We start from the raw sequence: 22,800 nt of genomic DNA, 5'->3' as shown, positions 1-22,800 counted from the left end.
GACTAATCTTTTAATTCACTTTTAACACTGCAACCTTAACGTAGCATGTAATTTGATTTTTATTTATTTATTTATTTATTTATTTATTTTTTATTTTTTGGGTGGTGTGTGGCAATAAAAAATCAAAAGCGAAATCACAAACAAGGATTTACCATAACGGGAAATATTCTAATGGGAAATATTTTAATTGAGGAATGGTTCACCACCGCAAAAAACCGTTCACACTCAACAAATTTACTCATATTAGCCCACTATAAATGAGAATGAAAGTGAATATAATATTAATTATTTATAATTAACTTAAATGTCATCATTTTAAGTATACCCATTATTACATGTAATTGTGGACATATATTCAGAATTACAATTAATAATTATGAATTATATATTAATGACATAAATAATTTTAGTTTCATCAAATATAACGAAAGCCAAAAAAAAAAAAAAAAAAAAAGTAAAATAAAAGATATGTTTTTATTAACAATAATGTTTCCCACTTACTCGTATCTCAAATGAATCACCTTCCAATGGCAGATGTGAAATAGTTTATTGACTAAACCAACCTCAATTAACGTGTAAAGTAAAAGATATATTATTATGATTTATTCAAGTATAAATACTACAATGAGGACTTAAGCGCGCAGGCAACCAAGCGACAAACATGATACTGCACACAGACGACTTCTTTCAAAGCAAATAGATAGGTTGACTACAAGCATACATGTGCATGCAACAGATAGATAGGTTCATATTGAAGAACATGAGAATACAAATTCTTCATCCTTTGTTGCTTAGTTATTTCGTTATCACAGATATTTTGCAAGTTGTTACATTTCAAAATTTACAAATTGTTTGGAATTTTGTACATGATTAATTTGCAATATATCACTGTAGAGTGATTATATTTAAGCAAATGAATAGGAGAGCTACAAGAATACACAAACAGAATCTACGATTTGGGATGAACCAATATGACTGGACTTCAACAATGTATATCAATGATTTAATGTATACCTTCCTTTAAGGGGCCAGAATCTTGTAACATTTTCATAACCAACTTAACCTGCAAAAGAATTAGAAACAATTATATAATACATATCTTAAGTGAAGTCAAATGTTTAACCATGAGATGGAAAAAGAGTACTAAAAAACCATTAAACGATAATAACTTCTGGGCGAAGGTAATGGTATCCATACATATATTCATACACAGAGATTCTCTTATCTCCATGGAAGGTATTAACTTCTGGGAACACGTTGCACCAATGATGTTGTGAAGAAAATTTTTGTATACACTGTATATTAACGTGACATGTATTATATATGCACATGCATAAAATGCTAACTTGATAATGGCGCTGAGGAAGAGAGAAAGAAAACAGTGCAGGACAATCAGTTTCACTCCCTAAAAAACCATGGACTTTCATCATGGATTAATATTGAAAATTTGCTTTAAAAGCAGATGTCTACCAAAAATACTGCTATATAAATTTACTACCTGCGATGATTCACGCTCCAGAAATTCTTCTATGGCCTGCCTGAAGGCATCATTCATGAGGTAATGGCAGCTATAAGTTGTCACGGGTAGATAACCACGCTGAATCTTATGCTCACCCTGAGCTCCTGCCTCTACTGTGTTGAGATTAAATTCAATAGCTGCCTCAATTGCCTACAATGTGGAACAGAGTTTAACCATAATTTATGCATTATTACACATCTATTAACAGTTCTGTTGTCGTTTTTCACATGGTAAAAACTATCGCAGTATCATTATAACTTCCATTATTGCTTGTGGTAAAATAGTTTATCCATGATCAACAATCAATGTTGTTTTTCTTTATTATGTGTGGAACAATCACACAGGTATTGAACCAATCTACAGAAACCTTCCCAAACTTATTTGAGCATGAACTTAGTTCAATCTTTATCATCTTTCGAATTTGATGCCCAAAATGAAGCCAAAAACTTCATTCAATCGCAGATTAACCGATCTATGGTCAGTTGATTGTTTTCTAGGACTCCAAAACTTTAACAGACAAGCATATGATCCATAACTTAAACATCAAAAAAAGATAAATAAACTGTACCTCAATAAGATCATTCATAGGTAATATCAAAGGTGACGAGGAGAGCAATGTGCCTCCTTTTAAATGGAGGAATAAGTATCAAGATCAGTTTGCTCCAAATATGCTCAGAAAATGGTTCAGTAATATGCAAACCTGGTAATAGCAAGCTTCAAAATGTAAACTCGGATAGTATGTTCGTGGATGACATCCCCATAAGCGCCCGAATAAAGTATCTCCACCTATTAGATTAAGAGCTCCTGCAACAAGCTCATCCCCTTCTTCAGCAACAACAAGAAGTACCTGATCTCCCATCTTTGAGCCCACGGTATGAAAGAAATCCCTAGTCAGATAAGGGCTTCCCCACCTATAAATGAGTTGACACCATATTTAAGATGCATCAATATTTTCCGAATAAATTTCAAAGCTTATTTGATTATAATTATCTTACGATTCAAATTGCATTTAAAGGTTAATATAAAGAGGTTTTGATATTAGGAACTAAACTTGTTATTTGTGGTGTTTCTGTAGAAACTATAGAAGGAATCCCAGTGGCTGGCCTGCCAACACAAAATAAAATAAAATGTGAAGTTGATTACAAGTAGAAAATAAAACATGTAACCTTTGTTGCCACAATTCACCAATAAGCATTTCTTAGTTAACGACCAAAGGGGTGTAACAGTGATCACTAATTTTCTAAACATAAGTAATAAAAAGAAACAGAAAGGGGTGTAATAGTGATCACTAATTTTCTAAACATAAGTAATAAAAAGAAACAGAAACTAAGTATCATATATTGCAGCCAATTCATGGATGTAATCCAGTGCACCAATTTTATTGGGGCAATCAAGCAGCTATGAAAAGACATCTTGAGTAACAGCAGATTATTCAAAACTGTTTGAAGAAATTCTAGGCTTCTCTTTCTTGGCTTGCAGTAGCTTGGTTTATAATGATTGTGCAGACTTCCATTTTTCAATAAGAAACACTATATCTAATTAATTAAGCAGTTACTATAAAACTATTCAAGAGCAAAAGAAATCCTCCAATTTCTTTTAATAAAACGAACTCCATTTTACCATCCATAACTCCTTTCATTGATGGCCATATGCACTTGTAGATTCAACAAGATTACCAAACTGTTAAAGGGCATAGTTCATCATGTGTGTATGATAATGTGCTAACCTAAGGGTGTCTGTCACCACCAGTCATTGCTGGAAGTTATTTAAACAAAGTACCTTTATTTCATAACCTCGAAGACGTTTCATGGTCAAGTTCTGCTGTGAAATCTGCACACAAATAGTTCACATAATACTTGATTAAACAAAGAAAACTTCTACAAACCTTAAGATTTTCTTAGAATTTTTGGATAAGTAAATTAGGAGCTATTCTGTAATTGAATTATATATCAAACAAAAAGTAGAAAACTCAGCTTCTAAAGGACCAACCTTTTTGCGTTCTTGACGAATGTTTTTCCTTTTGCTTTGCTTCATGTCCATCAAGAACTCATCAAAACTACATAAAAATTGATAATAAATTTAAATCACAATACAAAAATCCTGATGATAAACAGCAACATAAGATCCCAATCATTTTTCATATTGCAGTTCACATCTGAAAAATAATCTGCCCATGCAGCGAATATCTATGACTAAATTACTACAACTTGACATCATCTTGAGCCTGAAATTTGGACTTGGAGTAAAGGAGAATGTCCGATCGATAGGTGCAACACAAGACGATTTAATGTATTTCTACATGCCGGCATAAAATTAGAAATTAGGGATCAGAGTAGACCTCTGCTTCAAACATTTGTGCGAGAAACATTCACTTTGGTTTATAGGGATCAGAGTAGACTTTGCTTCAAACGTTTGTGCAAGAAACATTCACTTTAATAAACCAATGCACTTGCATTTTACAGTCTGTTAGCGTGTGCTTCTATTAGCTTGATATGCAAAGTTGGGCATACTTCCAAACAACATAAGCTGTTGGAATTGATAATAACATAACATAGTATCGCATTTTTAGTAGCCTATTTTTCCTTGTGTTTGAATCTTGGAGAGCCCTTTTTAAATGGTTAAGAACAGAGGCAAAAAATGATAAGATTCTTACCACCCCAAAGTGATGGGAAAACTGAAAATATTAATTGAAGCTAGAGGAATCTCTTGCAATTCTAGTTGGTAAACACCCCTAAGCACTGGGAAGGACCTATTGCACAAGTATGAATAGATTATAACTATTCTGAAGACTGAACAACCAAAAAAGACCCCCTGAAAGTGAGGTAGTATATATATACAATACAAGACAGTCAGCCAATGCATCTGTATGTTTTGTCCCCCTCTAAAGCAGGTTGAAATATTCTCAAACGTGAAAATATGGCTGATGGAATGAAAATATGGTTGAAAATTGAAGAAAGAGAAAAGAAGAGGGAGGGATGGAGCTTTGATGTCACAGATTTCTATCCATAGTATGAACAAAAGGCAGAAAGAGTCACGAGTCAAGTGAGTCTCTAGGGAAATAAATGTTAAACTGCAAATAATTATGTATAGAAAGAAAGTGTACTAATTAAAATAAAATATAGGATTTTCCAAGGAGTCAAAGGGAAAATTTATTACAAAAAGGGCGGGACCCATCCTCTTCTTCTATAAGATGTTTATGAAAGACTTACCAATTCCTCTGTACATGTTTTATGAAGTGTTTTTATGGAAGTGTATTTTATCATTTCTAATAGTGTTTATACATTACATATCTTTCCCTTAGAAATCAAAGCTCCAAAGTCAATAAGTATTAGTTGATTCAATTCTACTTGCATCAACCCTTGAGCTTGCCAACTATTGATTAATTTTATGTAAATATCACAATGGGAAATGAAATGAACTTCAAACACTGCATGCTTGTATAAAAGCAAAATAAATAAATACCAGATACCATAGACTTTCTCATAATTTATCAATGCACATAGATTGAAAATGGATTAGAAAGTTATCATAAAAGAATGAGATAAGAATTCAGCACCTGGAGGTAAAATGCGCAAGCAACCATGATCACTCACCTCTTATAATTACGATTTTTCCAGTGGTATTGCATTCCAATCCTCCGTAGAAAACCTTGTTCACTCAATTTGTGCCACTCATTTTCAGATGGGAAGGTAATATGCAATGAAGAAAGCTGGAACTGTAAAAAATTATAACACTGTAATTAAGATGATTATTTATGAATTCAAAAGAAGTAAACTTTAAGTAATGAAATAGATAATTGCTATAGTGATCTAATACACACACACATACACACATTTACTTTTGTGAACACGTGAAAGTTTAATAAATTTAATTGACCATAAGTGGAAGATTTTTCTTAATTAAGTTCCTATGGTATTACAAGCACAAGATAATAAGCGATATTGAATAATCCTTCCAACCAAACTACATAAAGATAAAACCTTCCATGGTATAGCCAGAGACATGAATAACATGGTTGCTATTGGGGTCTCAAGTTCGGAGAGAAAAGATAAGTAAAGAAGGGGAAGAATACGTTCAGCCCTTGTGTCGCACACATAAGCGCATGTGTGAGCATGTGTTTGTGTTTCTATACGTTCATTTGTTCACACAAACATACAAAATATACACATATCTAATATACCATACAGAATTACATAAATAGCAGTATCTTACAACTTAACAATAGACCTCAAGCAGGAGTATTCATAACTATTATTCAGCTTTTTACAAAATCAGTTATGTTACATTTTAGGTTTTTGAGTTGGAACCCAAAAAAAAAAAAAAAAAAAAAAAAGATGACAGAAAGTGGGAAGCAACATTCAGCTTGTGTGCTCTCTATAGAAGTATATATAGAAAGTTATTCAAAATTTATAACTAACCCTATCGTATAACTTAACAGGAGCTTCACACCAGTGCAAGAAAGAGGTTGCACTAGATAACATGGATGGAAGCAAAGTGATTTACAAAGATTACCAACATCTGAACATAGCTTGGCATGCAATCACAAGTAAATGAAACAGAACAACAAATATAACAACAATGTGACTAATCCAAATTCCAAACCTTGGCTGTCAGATTCTTTAGAGCAGAAACCATAATTTCAAAAACTTGATCTCTGGATAAGGTATTACGGATTAAAATTCTTGGACCAGTAACTGGAGTGAAAGGTACACAACACTGCAACTTTGGATAGTATCTTGATCCAAAACTGTAGTAGGCATCAGTCCAAGAATGATCAAATACAAATTCACCATACGAATGGCTGCAGATCAAAATAAAAGAAATAAGACGGAGTAACACAATAAATGTGTTAAATGAAAAATTTTGACTTCAAGAGGAAACTGTGACAAAACTTGTTGCTTGGACAGCAGAGCTAATGATAACCTTTTCAGATATAGTGGAACAACACCAAGAATATTTTCACTTTTATCCTTAGCAATAACATGGCATGGTGTCCATCCTGTTTCCTGGTACAGATACTAAAATGCATTATTAAAAAACAAATGGAACCTTTAGCCTTTAGGCTTATTTTCATCTAACAGAAACTGAACAGTATTATTCAGAACAGCTAAGGAGAATAATAGCAAAACTGAAGAGTATCATTTGAAACAGCTAAAGGCAGCTAATAGCATGTTGTCGAAAGAGATTACAATCTGTCATCATGCACAGAAATATCTGGTAAAGTCAATTTTGATAAATAAAATCTGTCATCATGCACAGAAATATCTGGTAAAGTCAATTTTGATAAAATGTGACTTTCAAAAATATATACGTTGGAAAATGGCTTGAATATTAACCAATTAAGAATGTGGTTTGAACAAGCCCAACAACATTTGAACAATGCTTCATATGACTTGCTTGTCCAATCAATCATAAGGAGCTGGCTCATTCCTAGCTTGCCTAAACAAAGAAGGAAATCTCAAAGAGCCAGTTTTGCTGACCAAGGTTTGTTAGAATGAAGGATTCCCACCCTAAGTAGCTGATTTAAAAAAGATCTTTGTTCACTTAAATGAGACCTTAGCTCATTCGAAAGAGATCTTAGCTACTCTCAGACATTGCAAGAAGATTGCTGTTTTGGGAGGTTGACTCCTTTCCTTCTCGAATTATCTGCAGTTTAGAAATTTGGCTCATTCCTAGCTCATTGGAAAGAAGGAAACTCCAAAGTGCTTGTTTTCTAGAGCGAAGACCTTTCATCCTTAGAAGCTCATCAAAACAAGAACTTAGCTCATTTAAATAGGATCGCTAACACATCAAAACAAGACCTTAGCCCCTGAGTGAGATACTTGAAAGGAAGATTGGTTTTTTGGAAAGCATGTTTGGAATTTCATCCCAACTTATTTACTTCTGATGGACTAATAGATATGGGAGTTAAAGCAGTCAGTCTAACCTTCACAGCACAACCGGTTTCCTCCAAACTTGAAAGAAAAGCATGAGTGAGAAATGGGTTAAATTTTTCAGGGCCTGTTGCGTCCAGAGCACATGCATCCCAATCGCGAGATGCAACATCTGATATTGAAGAAAGAACTGAAACTGATATTGTTTCTGAGACTCCCTGAAAATAGAACACATTTTATACAAGTTTATAAAACGTTGGGAACAACCCTGCTGGATATACCGAACAACATAATGCTTATCTCAGTTAAAAGGCCATTATAAGAGAACAGAAACACCTCTGAGCCTGACCCTGTCAAAATGAAATCCCCGAGGGAAAAATCTGTTTCTAGTGGCTTCACGGCCTTCTTGGGTCCCCAAAACAGTGAATTAATTCTAAGTGCCTGAAATGACCTCCAATTAACTTGTCTGGATTGTGATTTTCCCTACATTTTTAAGAAACATGCGCCAGTTTTCCATTAGAACTGTCAATATAAGCTGAACTAGTAGAACAAGTAAAAAAGCAATGTTCATATCCATCTTCCTAATGGTCCAAACTAAAGCAGAAAAATACATGAAACATGCAATAATTAGGGCAAATTCTTTCTCAAATATTCACATACACTATATGTTTACACATATACGCTTTTAAAACAATAAACCTTGTGAAGCAAAATGGCACTACTATTAGATATCTACCCTTTCCAATATAGAAAGCAAAATTTTCACAATCCCATGCTAAAAATCAATACCCAGAAACCTAAATGTACTTCTATTTGCTTTTTCCACAATAGAATTAAATTTACAGGGTTTTATAGCAACCCAAAAAAAAAAACAGTGAACACTACTTTATTTTAGTATCAAAGTCCAAGAACGAAGCAAAAAACGAATACCCATAATCATATTTGTTTAAAAGTAAAATAAAATGAAAAAGTATAAGCTCACTTATATGAAGTAGCATGGTTCTTATCAATTTACACAACATATCAAAATTCAGAGAGAGAGAGAGAGAGAGGAAATAGGGCTTACGAAGTGGAAAGGAGGGAATTCTCCCAGAAATGGCGAAGACTTGCAGTAGCTGGTTGCTACCGCCATGGCCGCCAAACCAAAACTCCTGGCTCTCTCTCTCTTCTTCTCTCTGCATCATGCAGAGCTTCTAAACTGGAGGAGCAAGGACCAAATGTATGCCACGTGGCATAATATATGCCCAGATATTTTTCGAGGCCTCTTTTTTTTTTTTTTTTTTTTTTTTTTTTTTTTTAAGAATAAAAAAGAAAAAGCAGAGCCTGCACATTGTTTCTATACAAAAAATTATTTTGAGAAAATATATATTCTAAATTACTTTAGGTTACAGATTTCAATTTATTTTGTACATGTATATTAACTGATTAATCTATTTCAACATATAATATATAAATCTAACAAGTATGTCAATTTTTTATGCTATAGCATTTATCAAAAATAATAATAGTTATTAGTAAATTATTCAGTTTTTTAGGCTGATATTACTTAGACAAAATAAAGAATTAAGTTAATCCACGGTCTAAATATAATTTTTTTTTTATAATTATCAATATGTTTATCATACATTCTCTTATTTATTTATTTATTTATTTTTGGGGTGAATATTGTGTTTATCACATACGTGGTTATAAACAAAGATTGGAAATGCTGTTATATTCTTCCGTTTTTTTCCTTTTTTATTTTTTGGAAAAAAAAATATTGAAAAAAAACTAACCGTTCGTTTTTAAAACATAGAACAACTGTTCATGCATCATGAAAACAGCCCAAACTACAACGAACAAACTCTTGTTTCCATTCAAAAATAATCCAAATAACAATTAGTATTTGCTGATAAGGTCTAAATAAAAATTTTATCCTCACGATTTAACACTTGCACCCCCCCCAAAAAAAAAAAAAAAAAAAAAGCCTTTAGCAACATCCTAACATATGGTTGATGTGTTTTGTGTTGTAGGAGCTTCCATGCATAATTCTCATACTATTAAAAATTAGGCTAAATTTCTTCATGGCCACAAATTATAGGACCTTACTTCGATCCACTCACAATGGTAGAACACAAATTCACAATATCCCTTTATAAGGTTTTCAGTAATAAATTTTACAGCCTAAACCAGACTGCAAATCATTCCATACTCTATCAAGATTACATTGACCTAACAACAAAATTTTCTAGTAAAATATAGAACAGATTAACTAGAAGAATTTACAGTACTTCAAACTAACAATAGGAGGGGGAAAAAATGGTTAGACTTGTGGAGCGCTTCTCATAAATGGTATTTGCATAAACGAATTCCACTATGTCAAAAAAAATATTTTCATCAAACAGTGAGAGATGCACCATTGTCTGCCGTAGTTAGATTTAAAATCATCGTTGCTGCCTTAAATGCCCTGATAGATACAACAGATATAAGAGAATGTTTTTCTTTCTTATTTCTCGGACTATGAGTTAAAAAATGGAGATATTTCATACCATGCTTCAGGTGTCTGGTACAGCGCAGCTGAATTGCCAAAGCATGATGCAAGCATGTCAGTGTTTATCACACCAGGATTGAGTGCAACAACCGCCATACCTTCGGGTAACTCCTTTGCCACTGATTTTGACAAACCCTCAACAGCCCATTTTGAGGCACAATAAGGTGCAACCTGTTAAAAAAATAGTCAGATGTAAAATAATGTTTCATGCTAATTTAACAGTGTAAAAATGCTAATATCAGGTTTGTCCATAATTCAAATGACCATAACAACCTTGGCATTTTAATTAAGAAAAGGGGTTGCATTTAGGAATTACATAACCTATGAGCTGAGAAAAGTTAAAAGCATCTTTACTTGTGCTTGAGTTTTATCTGTCTGCCAATTAAAATTTTAAGATTCAACCCTCACTTCAGTTTACATGCGCATCCCATTGAAAACACATCTTCAGTTGTTGTTGTTTATTGCCGCTCCTGCTGACTTAATTTAACTCATTAACATCGGTTTGTTGGAACTTTTCCATCATCTTGATTTATTGTCGAAAGTTATTTATTAGAGATTGCAGCATCTTCGACCATATAGCAACGTAACATTAGCTAAAATACTTGCTGGCAATTCCAATATTTTAGAATAAATTTTCACTTTTATATGCTGACTACTGAGTTTGTATTAGAATGTTTTATGTAAAAGTATTAATAAAATAATAGGGAACAATGGATACTATTTGAAGGCAAAAGCATGATTATGGCTTTGTCAACTTACCAGTGCTGCACCTGATCTTCCCCACCCAGAAGACATATTGACTATAATTCCTTGCTTGTTTGTAAGCATCAATGGGATGAAGTGACGCAATACATTTGCTAATCCTTTTACATTTGTATCAATAACAGTGTCAAACTCTTCAACAGGAACCTCCCAAATCTTGTTATTTCTATTTATTGTTCCTGCATTGTTCACTGATGACGATACCTTTATTTTAGTCCAACATAAGTATCAGTTTCACAATAAATTGAAAACAACTGAAAAAAAAAAAAAAGAACAAAAAGAAAAAAAAAAAGGCCCTTAAATCAAGACAAGTTAAGTGACAAAATAAGAACACTGCATTTTATTCAATGTTGAACAGTTATAAACACTTTCATTGGGGAGGGGGGAAGATACTGACAGAACCATAAAGTCATGCAATGCCCAAAAGAAAGTCTAAATTGTTTAATAAAGAGATTAAAAGAAAAAGAGAAAAGAAAAGATTTCAACATGCATGAAACATGGAAACCCTTTTGTCTCATGAACCATTGAGATCCTAAGACCAATCATGCATCAGCTAGTGTCATCTAAAATGAATGTTCAAAAGTCTTAAGACTAATAAGTTTATACAAAAACATAACTCTCGTTGTTACAAATGAAGTGTAGTCCACAATTGTACCATGCCAAGTTAGCCTAGACAAATTCGCATAGCAAAATCAAATGTCAAGAAGCAATTTAAAGCATGATTGAGAGCTGGTACCCTTCAAATGCACAACACACAAAGTCGAAGCTTCAAGTTCTTTCACTTAAATAACATATTAATATCTTCAACCACATAAATGGAGCAGTTTACATGCCATATAATATAACTTATGCTTAAATGAACCATAAATTGTGCTTACACCACGAGGACCTTTCTTGGGTCCGATGATTCATGATACACTATAAGAAACTACTAACTGGAGCCTGAAATAATTTGTTTTCTTAGTTTTTTTTTTTTTTTTTTTAACCGAATTTTCCACTGTAACAATATGCCTTTCTTTTTTTGACCTCTACACAGTATATAATCCTACGGACACGTCTTGCAAGTCACAAAGCTTGCATCAGAGAGCTTGCAGAGCGAATGCCAGCATGCCAAGCTGACTCATTAACTCATTATTAGGGCATTGGCGTCCAGTCTTATCATTATATTTCAAAACCCTTAAAAACCGTTTTCTTTTAGCATTCTCAATCAAGGTACAAGGGACCAAAACACAAGCAGCTCCATTAAACTTTTAAGAACTCCATTTTCACCCGAATTTCCTACATGAAAAAATATGAAATCCCTTCTTTATTATTATTATTTTTTATACATCCTTATATCTATTATGGTTGGACATGTCTTTGGCAAGTGTAGGTTCCCAACAGATCAAAATTGTATATATATATATATATATATGTATTTGAAAACAGTGGAGTAAAAGCAGAAAATGAAGAAGGAAGAAACCACATTGAAAGCATTACCTATGATATCAGGAACGCCTTTCTTTTCCACTACAAGACGAGCCAGCTCTTCCACGCTACTATTCGACCTCTACAACCATTTAAAAAAAAAAAAAAAAATTCAGGAAAGCACTTCCATTCCATTTGCTTTTGAAAGCAAACCATCTTATACTTTTTTTTTTTTTTGGCTAAAAAATGTAAAAAACAAAAAAAAAAAAAAAAGAAGCGAAAATTCTAATCAGCAAGTGAAAAAAAAAAAAAGAAAAAAAAGGAAACAAACCACGTCGGCGTTGAGGAACAAATGTCTGTCAGAGGAGGAGGAAGAGGAGGAACCATTTGGGTCGGAATTGGAAAGCTCTAATTGGAGGGCATTGAGCTTATCCTGAGCTCGAGAGCACCCGATCACCGTGTGCCCTCTCTTTGACAATTCCACCGCTAAGGCCCTCCCTAGCCCTTTGCTCACCCCCGTTATCAGTATCGTCCGCGAACCCGCCGCGTTCATTGCGCTATGCAACGACGTCGTTTCCCACTCTCTATCTCTTCTCCAGTTCAAAAAGCTTTTTGCTTGTGGAGCGCGAGGCTCTGTCGCAGATTAAAGATAGACGCACGCACTTTTTTTATAGGCGGTGATACGAAGTGGGTATGGCTGACCCGGAACCTGTTCATTATTTGCGGGTTGTACCCGAATCCAGCGGGTTATGAAAGTGCTAGTTTAATTAACGAACTCTAAAGAGAAGGTGATTCTGAAACCGCGGGTCTCTAAGGCCTGGTAGACTGCGGGTTTCTTAGGTTGGATAACGGACACTCGTCATCAGATCTAGCGGTTCTCTCGGTGAAAAAAAAAAAAAAAAAAAAAAAAAAAAAAAAACTCTTTCTCCAAAATTTTCAACCCCAAAAAAACCGCTGGGTTTTCACACCAAGGTATACTAATTCGAAAGTATTTCAATCATGCTTCTTTTACGCTTTGCTTTCTTCTGCTTCTTGTTTCTTTTGGATTTGTGCACAAGCTGTTTGTTGCTTGGTCTGGCTGAAAATTAGAAGAATATATGAAAGAAAAGGATGAGAATAGGGAAAAAAAAAAAAATATCTCTTTGAGTTGTTTCAGCCTTTTTTTTATATTTTTCCATCAATGCTGTCGAGTCCAATATGCATTAAGGATTCTTTATTTATGAACAACCCAGTTCAAAGAAAAAAACCTAGTGAAAATTAGAAACGATAGAAAGGCAAAGGAGCTACTTTTTTGTTTTGCTTGACTCGCTTGAGCTACTTTTTTGTTTTGCTTGACCCACTTCTTTTTTTTCCCTTTCTTTTCTGGGCATTTTGATGGAAGATTTTGATGTTTTATTATTTCAGAGAAAAGAAATCAACTTTTTTTTTTTTTTTTTTTTTCCGAAGGAACGAATAGTTTCTGGGTAATTTTGTAATCACACTGATCAGAATAAAATGGTTTTAACTATCTGATTGTATGTAGTTCTTTAAGGTGTATAATAATGAATGTAACAACTAGAATTTTCTGTTGTTTTAGCGAATGGGAGGAGTTTAGGAATGGCCAGACAGGGTGCTACACTAATGTGTTATTGGAATGGAAGAATTACTAGTGGACCTCATGGCATTTCTTATGAGGGTGCTACACCAAAGCCCATTAGGGTCAGCTTTGGAATTACACACAGTGAGTTGCTAGACAAGGTATATGGCGTAACCGGATTTGACAAACAACGTTGTAATTTGAAGATCATTTGTAGGTATCCAGCATCTCGAGAGTACATACCTGTACCAATAGATGATGATGACTCTATGGACATCATGTTTGATGTGGTGCGACAGCCCACAACAAACTGTATGGAACTGTATCTGGAAAGAGAGCCAGTTTGCAGTGACAATCAATCAAATGTCAGAGCACTGACCCCAATTGATCAGCAAGTAAATTCCAAGAAAACCAGTTTCTTGACTCTTTTTTCTTGTTTGCTTCTTCTATTGCTTCCTCGGTTTGTATTTAGTTATCATCCACTTTAACCCTTCAAGTTGAATCTTTTGTTTTTCCAGATACCTAGAGAGATGACCACACAGGACATGCAAGTTGATAGCTTTCTAGATCCAGGACCGACAGACAATACCGTGCTTGTCCTGCAAAACCAGCATAGGTCTGAAGCCATATGGGCTGGAGAGGTTGGCGTGGCCATTGTTGTCTATTGATTACTCTGCATTTCAATATAACACATGCATCTAATACTGTCTAAACTACAGGATCCTGGTGTCTTGACCTGTAGACAGAGATTGGCTACAATGATGCGGGAGTGGCAGTTAGATCATCGGATTCGTAGGTTTGTCATCCAATCAGGATTCTACGGCATATATAGAATTGGATTTATACAGATTGATTGGCCATTGATCACAGCACTGGTTGAGAGATGGCGACAAGAGACACACACCTTCCATTTTGTTGTAGGGGAGAGTACTGTCACTCTACAAGATGTAGCAGTTTTGTTAGGTCTCCAAGTACATGGTCATGCGGTGAGTGGCAATTCTGATCTCCAGTGGGATGATCTCTGTGAGGAGCTGTTAGGGTTGAGACCAGATCGTAATGTACTTCATGGTTCAGCCCTCAAGCTTAGTTGGTTACGAGCTAATTTCCAGAGGCCTCCACAAGATGCAGATGAGTCAACCTTGCAGTGCTATGCTAGGGCATATATCTTAGGTTTGATGGGTGGTGTTCTCTTCACTGATAAGTCTGGAGCAGATGTTCAATTGATATTCCTACCTTTGTTGAGGGATTTTTCTCATGTCAAGCAGTTCAGTTGGGGTAGTGCTGCACTAGCTCACTTATATCGGGAGCTTTGTCGAGCAAGTAAAATGGGGGCTAGTGAGATTGCTGGCCCTCTTATCTTGTTACAGGTATATTCATTATACAAAGCAATATAAGTGAAAATATGTATATCTTATGCTCATACATTTGTGATTTTCTGTTGCTGACAGTTATGGGCATGGGAGCGAATGTGTATTGGTCGCCCTGAGAAATTTGGTGCACGAATGCAGGATCCGATTGTACCAGATGATGAAGACACAAGTAACATAGCACCTGTTGTAGATGGTACAACAATAGATGGTGAACAACAACCTGTAGATCCATTAGGATGCAAGTACGTATCAGTAGTTTGGTGATTGATGAGCCAGATTGTGATAAGACATTCTTAGTTTATTAACTTGTTTCGTTCTTAGGTGGAGATTTCCTGTCATCAGAAGAGACAATCCTCAAAGGGCACTAATATTTTATAGGGACCAGCTTGATCAACAAACAGATGAACAGGTTTTCTTTGAAAACTGTTGTCTGTGCATTATGCAGCACGTACTTATGATGACATGTCTGCATGGATATGTTTCTGTGTCATAATATTATTTTTAGTATTTTGAATGCAGATGATTATGATGACATGTCTGCATGAATGTGTTCCTGTGTCATAATATTATGTCTTAGCATTTTGAATGCAGATGACATGGCAACCATATACTTCTGAGAGAATAGCATCACTGCCAGATATTTGTATCAGAGATCAGCATGTTTGGCAGACTATTGCACCACTTGTCTGCTTTGATATCGTTGAGTGGCACCAACCAGATCGGGTTTTGCGCCAGTTTGGACTTCATCAGGCAATTCCTGTGCATTGTGACACAGAGGTGAAACTTCATGCAATTGATAGGAGGGGGAGGCATCACTATGATTGGCAAGCATATCATGGACGATATATCCAGCTATGGGAGGCACGTGAGGAGAATATTGCTACAGGTGAGCCAGAGGGACACACAATGCATTATCATGACCCATACATGGAGTGGTATCGTAGCATCACTCGTCGTCTGATTACTCCTCTAACTCAAAGACCACACATGCGAATTCAACCTTCAAGTGGAATGACACATTTATTAGTATGAGTTCATCAAATCCATTATGCTTTTTCATTTTTTTTTTTTTTTTCCCTTCCCAGTGATGTTTTGGTTGCTTAATCAAAATTAATGAGATATTTGTATTATGAACAACAGGTCCAGAGCTTGACCACTATTCATAGTCAGTGCACCACAACACTTGGTGCTTTGACAAGTCAGAGTGCCACCAGAGCTCTAACAGATATTCAGATCATGTGCACACGTGTCTTAGAGATGATTGGTGAAACCCGCCACCTTGAAGCAAAACCATCACCTGCAAAGCTCATCCATGAGGAAGGGGAACCTCTACAAGCACCCCTTCCTAGCCTGGACAAAGCTCCATCGTTTAGAGGGCGAGGCAGAGGAAAACAACGAGGTAAAGGGCGTCGCATGCAATCTCTGAGATCAGCATCATCTCCACGTTCTTCTCCACCACTTGTAGTACTGCTGCCAACAGATCCCCAACGTGGCAATGATTTAGAGGAGCCAGCATACCCGGATAAGGAAGAGATTGCAACACCAGCTGAATCAGTTCCAAATCAACCAGTGGCAGAACCAATGCACATTTTGGAGGATGAGAAAGAGGTGGAGGTAGCAGCAACACCACCAACAGAGCCAATGGACATGTTAGAGAGCATAAAAGAGATGGAAACAACACAAACTCTACTACAGGAAACCTCTAAAGGTGGGTTGTCTGAGCTTGCTGAACTGGAACTTCCTTATGAGGATAGACCAAAGAAAAAAAAGAAACTCAGAAACCTCTAATTCGTTTTTAACCATGCCTTTGAGGTCTCGTTTAGATTACAGGATTTGTTTATTTTGTATATGATAGAAAACATGGCAAGTTATGAGAGTTACTAACTAGCGTACCAGGTGCTAAATTATATACTTACACTATATTATTATATGTACAGTTAACATCTTCATTCATGTATATACCATTTTGCTCTTCCCTAGACATCTTTTCGGAGTCTTATTGTTTCTTTTTTATCTTTATTCCAATGTTTTTGTAGCTTTTTGTTAGACAGGTAGATGATAATGTATAAAAGTTTATTTATGTTATTATTATTTGGACAATAAGGAATTAATATGCATGTTTGGGGTTGATTCCTAGGTTTGAAATTTGAATCACAAGATGTTTGGGGTTGATTTTTAGTTTTGAAGTATTGAGTTGCAGCACATTCAAAACAAAGAGTCTTAAAACTTTTTACGTTTCGAAGAAAAATCATTAACAAATTAAAACTTCCTTTGCTCCATCCATTAAAAAACTATGAAAAAAAGTATCATTCATTAGTTATTTTCAGTTTCGGGTCTGTTGAGCAAGTTTAGATTGTTCAAGCATTTATTTCCTGACATATGATTTCGCAAAAATTACTGGTAAACTTGGTTGCATCCAATCGACAGTATAAACTTTAACCCTATGATTTTTTTTTTTTTTTAATAATATCATCCACGCCTATTAGAGAGTTTAAATTGTTTTTATACCCTTATTTAAATTAAATTATTTTTAAAATTTTATTTATTTATTTCTCATAATAATTAAATTGAAAATTTTAGTAATCTATTTTTAATTAATTTTATTTAAGCTAAGTGTTAAAATTTTAGTCTCCCCAAAAAAAAAAAAAAAACGTGAGTTTAACAAAATAAGTATTTTTTTTAACCAAGTTATAATTTGTTAAATATATTTTACAAAATATATTATAATTTGTAATATATATTAAACTAGATATATTATAATTTTCAAATATATTAAAGTAAATATATTTATCAAATTTCCATCTTGGTTAAAAAGCTTATCTAATTAAATTATCATAATTTTTTTTATAAAAAATGGAAAAAATTATGACATAATTTAAATGCAAGTTAATTAAAAGTATTAAAAACGGGAGAGAAATAAAAAAAAATTGAAATTAGTTTAATTAATTTTCTTTAATAAGATGTAAATGATATTTCTGAATAATAGTTTTATATTTACCCAAAACTTCAGATAAATATAAATTACATATTCACCTTTCAAAAAAGAACTTTTAGGGCGAAACTGAAATTTTGCCGACGTAGTAAACAATTTTAACACCAAAAAAGAACCGACAAGACATAAACAGGGCCGTTAATAAGAAACCCCCTCTAAAAGAAACCCCTTTGCTAAAACTCTTAAACCTGAAAGAAACATACATTATATTATATTATATTATATTGTGGTGGCAAGTAGAAGATAAAAAAGGTAAAGATGATGGGTTTCAGTGGAGAATCAGAATCGTTTGTAAACCTGGCGGAAGATTTGGTGATTGAAATTTTGTTGAGATTGCCGGGAAGATCTCTGATGCGATTCAAGAGCGTGTGCAAATCATGGAATTCCATAATCAACAGCTCTTCCTTCATACACAAACACTTCCTCATCGATCGGGATCCGTATATCGTCCTCACAAGCCACGGCGGAAAGTTTGGAACTCGCTTTCTTACTTACGACCATACTCTCGGAGCAGTGGACGTTGGAGAGAAAATATGCGGGATAGACAAGAAAGGAAGCGGAGGAGTGCCTTGGGACGCCACGGAATTGTCACCCACACAACCTCGTCAAGGTCATCTTGATAACATTAATAAATGGTTAAAACTGGATTGCTATTCTTCTTGCAACGGTCTCATATTTGTTAAATACGCTAACATGGGCAATATGGCTGCGTGGTATAAGTATGCCTTGTGGAACCCTGCAACTGGAGAATCAAAGGAAATCCCAATTTTTCCTGACCCACCAAGGTTTGGATATGGATATTCGGATGAAGAAGAAGATTATCCTCAAGATTTTGGAATTGGGTTCGATTCCAAAAATAATGAGTACAAACCCTTCTACACTTGCAGCGACATCGAGCTGGATGTTATGGTAATTAAGATATACAGCTTCAAGACAGAGCGGTGGAAGATCATAGAATGCTCTGGTATTATTTCGCATGGAGTACTTTTCGAGGTTGTGAATTCCGAAGCCGAAGGAATGTCACACTGGATAGGATTCAGCTCCCTTGTTGATAGAGAAGTGATTGTTTCGTTCGACATAAACACTGAATTGGTTCAAACCACACCCTTTCCTGATGATATTATTGCTACTTATACTTATACTTATTCTACTTATTATCCCTGGATTCCTAGTTGTCCTTATCCTTTGCGTTTCAATGAATCCCTTGCTCTTGTGGTTACTCAGCTTCACAGCAGCTTTGTGGTAGGAAAAAGTTTTGATATATGGGTTTTAGGTGAATACGGCAACAAGGATTCATGGACTAAGCTATTTACTATTGGACCCCTGTCTGCCAGAATTGAAAGAGTGGTGGGATTTTGGAGCCAAACCAAGATATTCGTGAGCGAGAATAATGACAAGGAGGTTGATGGTAAGGAGGTTAAGCGCACGGTGTTTAAGTACTATGATACAGTTACTAAACAAGCGTTAAAACTTCAACCCGTTGAAAAATATACAAATACAAGGGTGCTTATTTGCCGACAGAGCTTATTTCCTATCTCATGAAATGACTGATCGGAAATGTGCATTATTATATTTCTTTGTTTTTGTTTTTGTTTCTAATTTAGCTATATGTTATTTGTTTCTTTTGTTTGTTTGGATTTTTCATCTTTGACGTTTTAGTGAGGTCAGAGATGGTAGTTATGTCTTGTTCATCGAACTTTTTTGTATTTTTTTATTTATTTTTAATTTAATTTTTACTTGTTTGAGCTGATTTGTGTCGGAGGTGTCAGCATAGTTGGAATGTCTTAGTTTTCCTGTTCTTTCAAGTGGTTTATTTTCATTTGTATGTGCATTATTATTTTGGATCGTTTTAATAAGTTTCTGAACCAGCTTTGTATCAAACACAACAAATTATCTACACTAATGTTAACTTTTTCCCATCTGTCTCTTATATGATTGTGTTTGTGTTCTGACCCGTATGCACCATATGTAATGAGTGAGAAAAAATTGTTCCCTGTAAAAATTGTTATCTTCAATCCAACAATTTGAAATTAGAACCGAAAACAGAAAACAGAAAACAGAAAACAGGGTAAGGATGCTGCTGAAACAAGAACGCATGCATTAATTGTCTACTTCATAATGAGTGAGAAAAACTCAATTTGACAATTGTAAATATAAATCTTAACCAACTGGAGAAGGTGAAGAATTTATTATATTTAGTACCATCTGGAACATGCTAGATCATCATTTGTTCACTTTGCTCTGTTCTGGCATTTCCCTCTTGCTTTCTCAAATTTATTGCTAGTCCACACAAGGTATAGAACCTTAAAAATCCCATTGAAAACCAAAGCTTAAAAACTTAGTTCAAAAATATATCTCGTGGGCTAAGGAGCAAAAGGAGGAATTAGCTTGAACAGGGGCTTGAGTCTGACTAGCTAGTTGGAGAGGCAATAGCTTACCACGACGATGATACGAAATAAATTATCTACTCCATCCGACTAGTTCCAGGTTTGAGTCCAGACAATCCATTCTAATTATTCTATCGAAATCATATATATCTAAATTAAATCCGAATTTTAATCTAATTTTTTAACTTATTTATTTTTATTCAATTTATTCAAAAAAAGAAAAAAAGAAAAACCAGTGGATGAATGTGGATAAATAAAAATTTTGATGTATCTGTAGATGTTGAATATTGGTTGACATGGGTATACAAATCATGTTATACAGTTGAATAACAAGCCTTTGATTATCTATTCAAAGAAAATTCATGTGCAAATTTCAAGATATCGTCTTTGAGGAAGAAAATGTGGCTTTTTATGTAAAGCTAGGAAGACAAGCCAATTGCATGTCAATTATTATTATTATTATTATTATTTATTTTTATTTTTTTGAAGTAATGAAATTGGGTGATGTTCAATTTTTTTTTGGCATGTTGCTTGGTTAATTAGTTTGGATATCAATCCATATGAAGATAAGAGTCGTAAATACAATTTCTGCTATCCACACTACGTTGGAGACAGTGAGGACAGTTTAGATTTTGAGCTTTCCACCAACCTTTTACCTTCACCACTTCATTTACACATTCATTACTACTGAAATGTCTTTTATCAGATCCTATATGCTTTTCATTCATCTAGTATATAATAAACACGGATGTTACCATTCGATGTTTGTCTTCTAAATTAAATAACGGCATTTTTATATTATTTGGTCATCTAATATATTCCCTGTTTGTGTATAACGGAGATATCACCAAACTTCTGGTTTATGTATTTGCCAAAAAAAAACTTTCTGGTTTCGGTAAGCTAGAAAGAACAACCATTATTAATCATAAAATGTTAGCGCTGGCTAAAAGAATTATTATACCTGTTGTATGTATCTATAAATCTAAATAAATTTAATACGAACAAATATATCTATGGTGTTGGGAAAAAAATGGAAAAAGCCCCTCCTCACTACTCTAATATGGAAGGATAAAAAGATAAATAAATAAATAAATAAAAATTCTTACGTAAGAGTAAAACCCACCCTAGAATCAAATCTGCAAGACCTATCTACAAGCTTATTCCCACTCTTGCAATGCAGTGTATCATATTGCGCCCTTGCTGAATGTTGTGGAGAAAAACCCATTGGACAAGAATTTATGAATATTATTGAAGTGGTTGCTTCGTCTAATATCTATAAGAACCTGACTGTGGAGGAGGAGCAGGTGGGTATACAGTCTGAATCATCACTGTACCGTTGGTTTTGACCTCTTGATTCATAGGGGTGAGGACCATTAGCTGCTGCATCAAATGCATTTCTCCAATCATCACCAGATGAACTAGCTCTGGGGCTGCTTTCAAGAAAAACAAACAAAATATTAATGAATATGAAAAGTGAAATATTAATGAATTTTCTTAATTCAGGATGTTAAGAATTCCTGACTATTTAATGGGAAGATATTTCTTTTTCGAGCTTTAACAATTAATAGACTGGTTGAGGCATTTGGGCTTTTATTTTCAAATCCCTTTGTTTAATTTTAAAATTATTTTTGTTTTTCTATTTTATTTTTTTGTATTTGCTGCTCTTGCTTTTTTAAATTATATTAAGATTTCGCTCCTAAAATTTCCCTAGGAAAATTGGGAAATTGTTGCTTACATGCATGTATTGTGTTATAAAAACTATATGTGCTTTTTAACCATTCAACTCTATTTATGACACCTTTATTTATATTTGTGATGATCATATCCCTTACCTCTACCTCCAGCTGTTTCAATCTAAGCCTCCCTATAAGTTTACATTTCTTATGTTATTTTTAGGTAGAAAATTTTTCCCTTTCGGTATAAAGACAATATTTTAAAATAAAGCAAAAAAGGAATTCTCAAAAACTGTAGTAATGAAAAAAAAATTACACAGCTAACATTCTTGGCACATGACACCCTTCTTCTCATTTCGATGCCATCAACTTCATTTGAACCATGCATGTCTTCTTATTGAATCTTTTATATAGCCAACAAACACAAAAAATCTGAGTCACCAGACCTCAAGAATAGGAAAGCTAGTTAATGCACATGTGAAAGATTAGAAGAACAATGCTGGAAGAATTTGAAAACTTCACGAAAAATTTTCTTGGTGAAAGTAGAAGCATCTGAGGGTGCTCATGGTGACAACAAAAATATTGTCAGCTTGCCTTAGTATAGTAAGATTTTTAATTCCCATCTCACGTCTATTAGTATTAGTTTATGTGCAATTGTTGCAGTTGCTTCTGTGACTGCATGTAAAAAGAAAAACCAATATATAAATGAAT

General features: G+C 34.3%; 4 protein-coding genes across 7 annotated transcripts; 2 read left to right on the top strand and 2 right to left on the bottom strand.

The window, feature by feature from the left end:
• Window positions 1-724: 724 nt before the first annotated feature.
• On the bottom strand, window positions 725-8,626 carry LOC107425382 (uncharacterized). 2 transcript variants are annotated; one of them, XM_025076655.3, is made up of 12 exons: window positions 8,459-8,626; window positions 7,729-7,875; window positions 7,446-7,610; window positions 6,443-6,537; window positions 6,122-6,320; window positions 5,113-5,234; window positions 3,509-3,575; window positions 3,299-3,349; window positions 2,571-2,623; window positions 2,220-2,430; window positions 1,499-1,669; window positions 725-1,063 (listed from the first exon to the last, which is right to left on the bottom strand). In XM_025076655.3, the coding sequence occupies exons 1-12, from the start codon at window positions 8,522-8,524 to the stop codon at window positions 1,004-1,006; spliced, it is 1,407 nt and encodes a 468-aa protein (XP_024932423.3). In that variant the 5' UTR covers window positions 8,525-8,626; the 3' UTR covers window positions 725-1,003. The 2 variants fall into 2 exon arrangements, with proteins under 2 accessions (XP_024932423.3, XP_015890870.3); XM_016035384.4 differs by having other exon boundaries at window positions 6,443-6,525; window positions 8,459-8,620.
• Window positions 8,627-9,499: 873 nt separating this feature from the next.
• On the bottom strand, window positions 9,500-12,788 carry LOC107425383 (NADPH-dependent pterin aldehyde reductase). The gene is made up of 5 exons (XM_016035385.4): window positions 12,423-12,788; window positions 12,164-12,233; window positions 10,682-10,875; window positions 9,921-10,093; window positions 9,500-9,838 (listed from the first exon to the last, which is right to left on the bottom strand). The coding sequence occupies exons 1-5, from the start codon at window positions 12,642-12,644 to the stop codon at window positions 9,769-9,771; spliced, it is 729 nt and encodes a 242-aa protein (XP_015890871.2). The 5' UTR covers window positions 12,645-12,788; the 3' UTR covers window positions 9,500-9,768.
• Window positions 12,789-12,902: 114 nt separating this feature from the next.
• LOC107425379 (serine/threonine-protein phosphatase 7 long form homolog) lies at window positions 12,903-17,020 on the top strand. 3 transcript variants are annotated; one of them, XM_048478977.2, is made up of 8 exons: window positions 12,903-13,063; window positions 13,668-14,062; window positions 14,186-14,308; window positions 14,387-15,034; window positions 15,116-15,279; window positions 15,359-15,446; window positions 15,629-15,923; window positions 16,178-16,311. In XM_048478977.2, the coding sequence occupies exons 2-8, from the start codon at window positions 13,688-13,690 to the stop codon at window positions 16,201-16,203; spliced, it is 1,719 nt and encodes a 572-aa protein (XP_048334934.2). In that variant the 5' UTR covers window positions 12,903-13,063; window positions 13,668-13,687; the 3' UTR covers window positions 16,204-16,311. The 3 variants fall into 3 exon arrangements, with proteins under 3 accessions (XP_048334934.2, XP_015890866.3, XP_015890867.3); XM_016035380.4 differs by having other exon boundaries at window positions 12,905-13,063; window positions 15,629-16,063; window positions 16,178-17,020; XM_016035381.4 differs by lacking the exon at window positions 12,903-13,063 and having other exon boundaries at window positions 13,673-13,811; window positions 13,885-14,062; window positions 15,629-16,063; window positions 16,178-17,020.
• Window positions 17,021-18,224: 1,204 nt separating this feature from the next.
• Window positions 18,225-19,779, top strand: LOC107425372 (putative F-box protein At3g21120). The gene has a single exon (XM_016035373.4). The coding sequence runs from the start codon at window positions 18,288-18,290 to the stop codon at window positions 19,569-19,571; it is 1,284 nt and encodes a 427-aa protein (XP_015890859.4). The 5' UTR covers window positions 18,225-18,287; the 3' UTR covers window positions 19,572-19,779.
• The last annotated feature ends 3,021 nt before the right edge of the window (window positions 19,780-22,800 follow it).

This window comes from Ziziphus jujuba, chromosome 7 (genome assembly GCF_031755915.1).
Source record: "Ziziphus jujuba cultivar Dongzao chromosome 7, ASM3175591v1".
Classification (NCBI taxonomy): domain Eukaryota; kingdom Viridiplantae; phylum Streptophyta; class Magnoliopsida; order Rosales; family Rhamnaceae; genus Ziziphus; species Ziziphus jujuba.
Note: the sequence above shows the minus strand (reverse complement) of the source record. Positions and strands in the feature narration are given on the sequence as shown.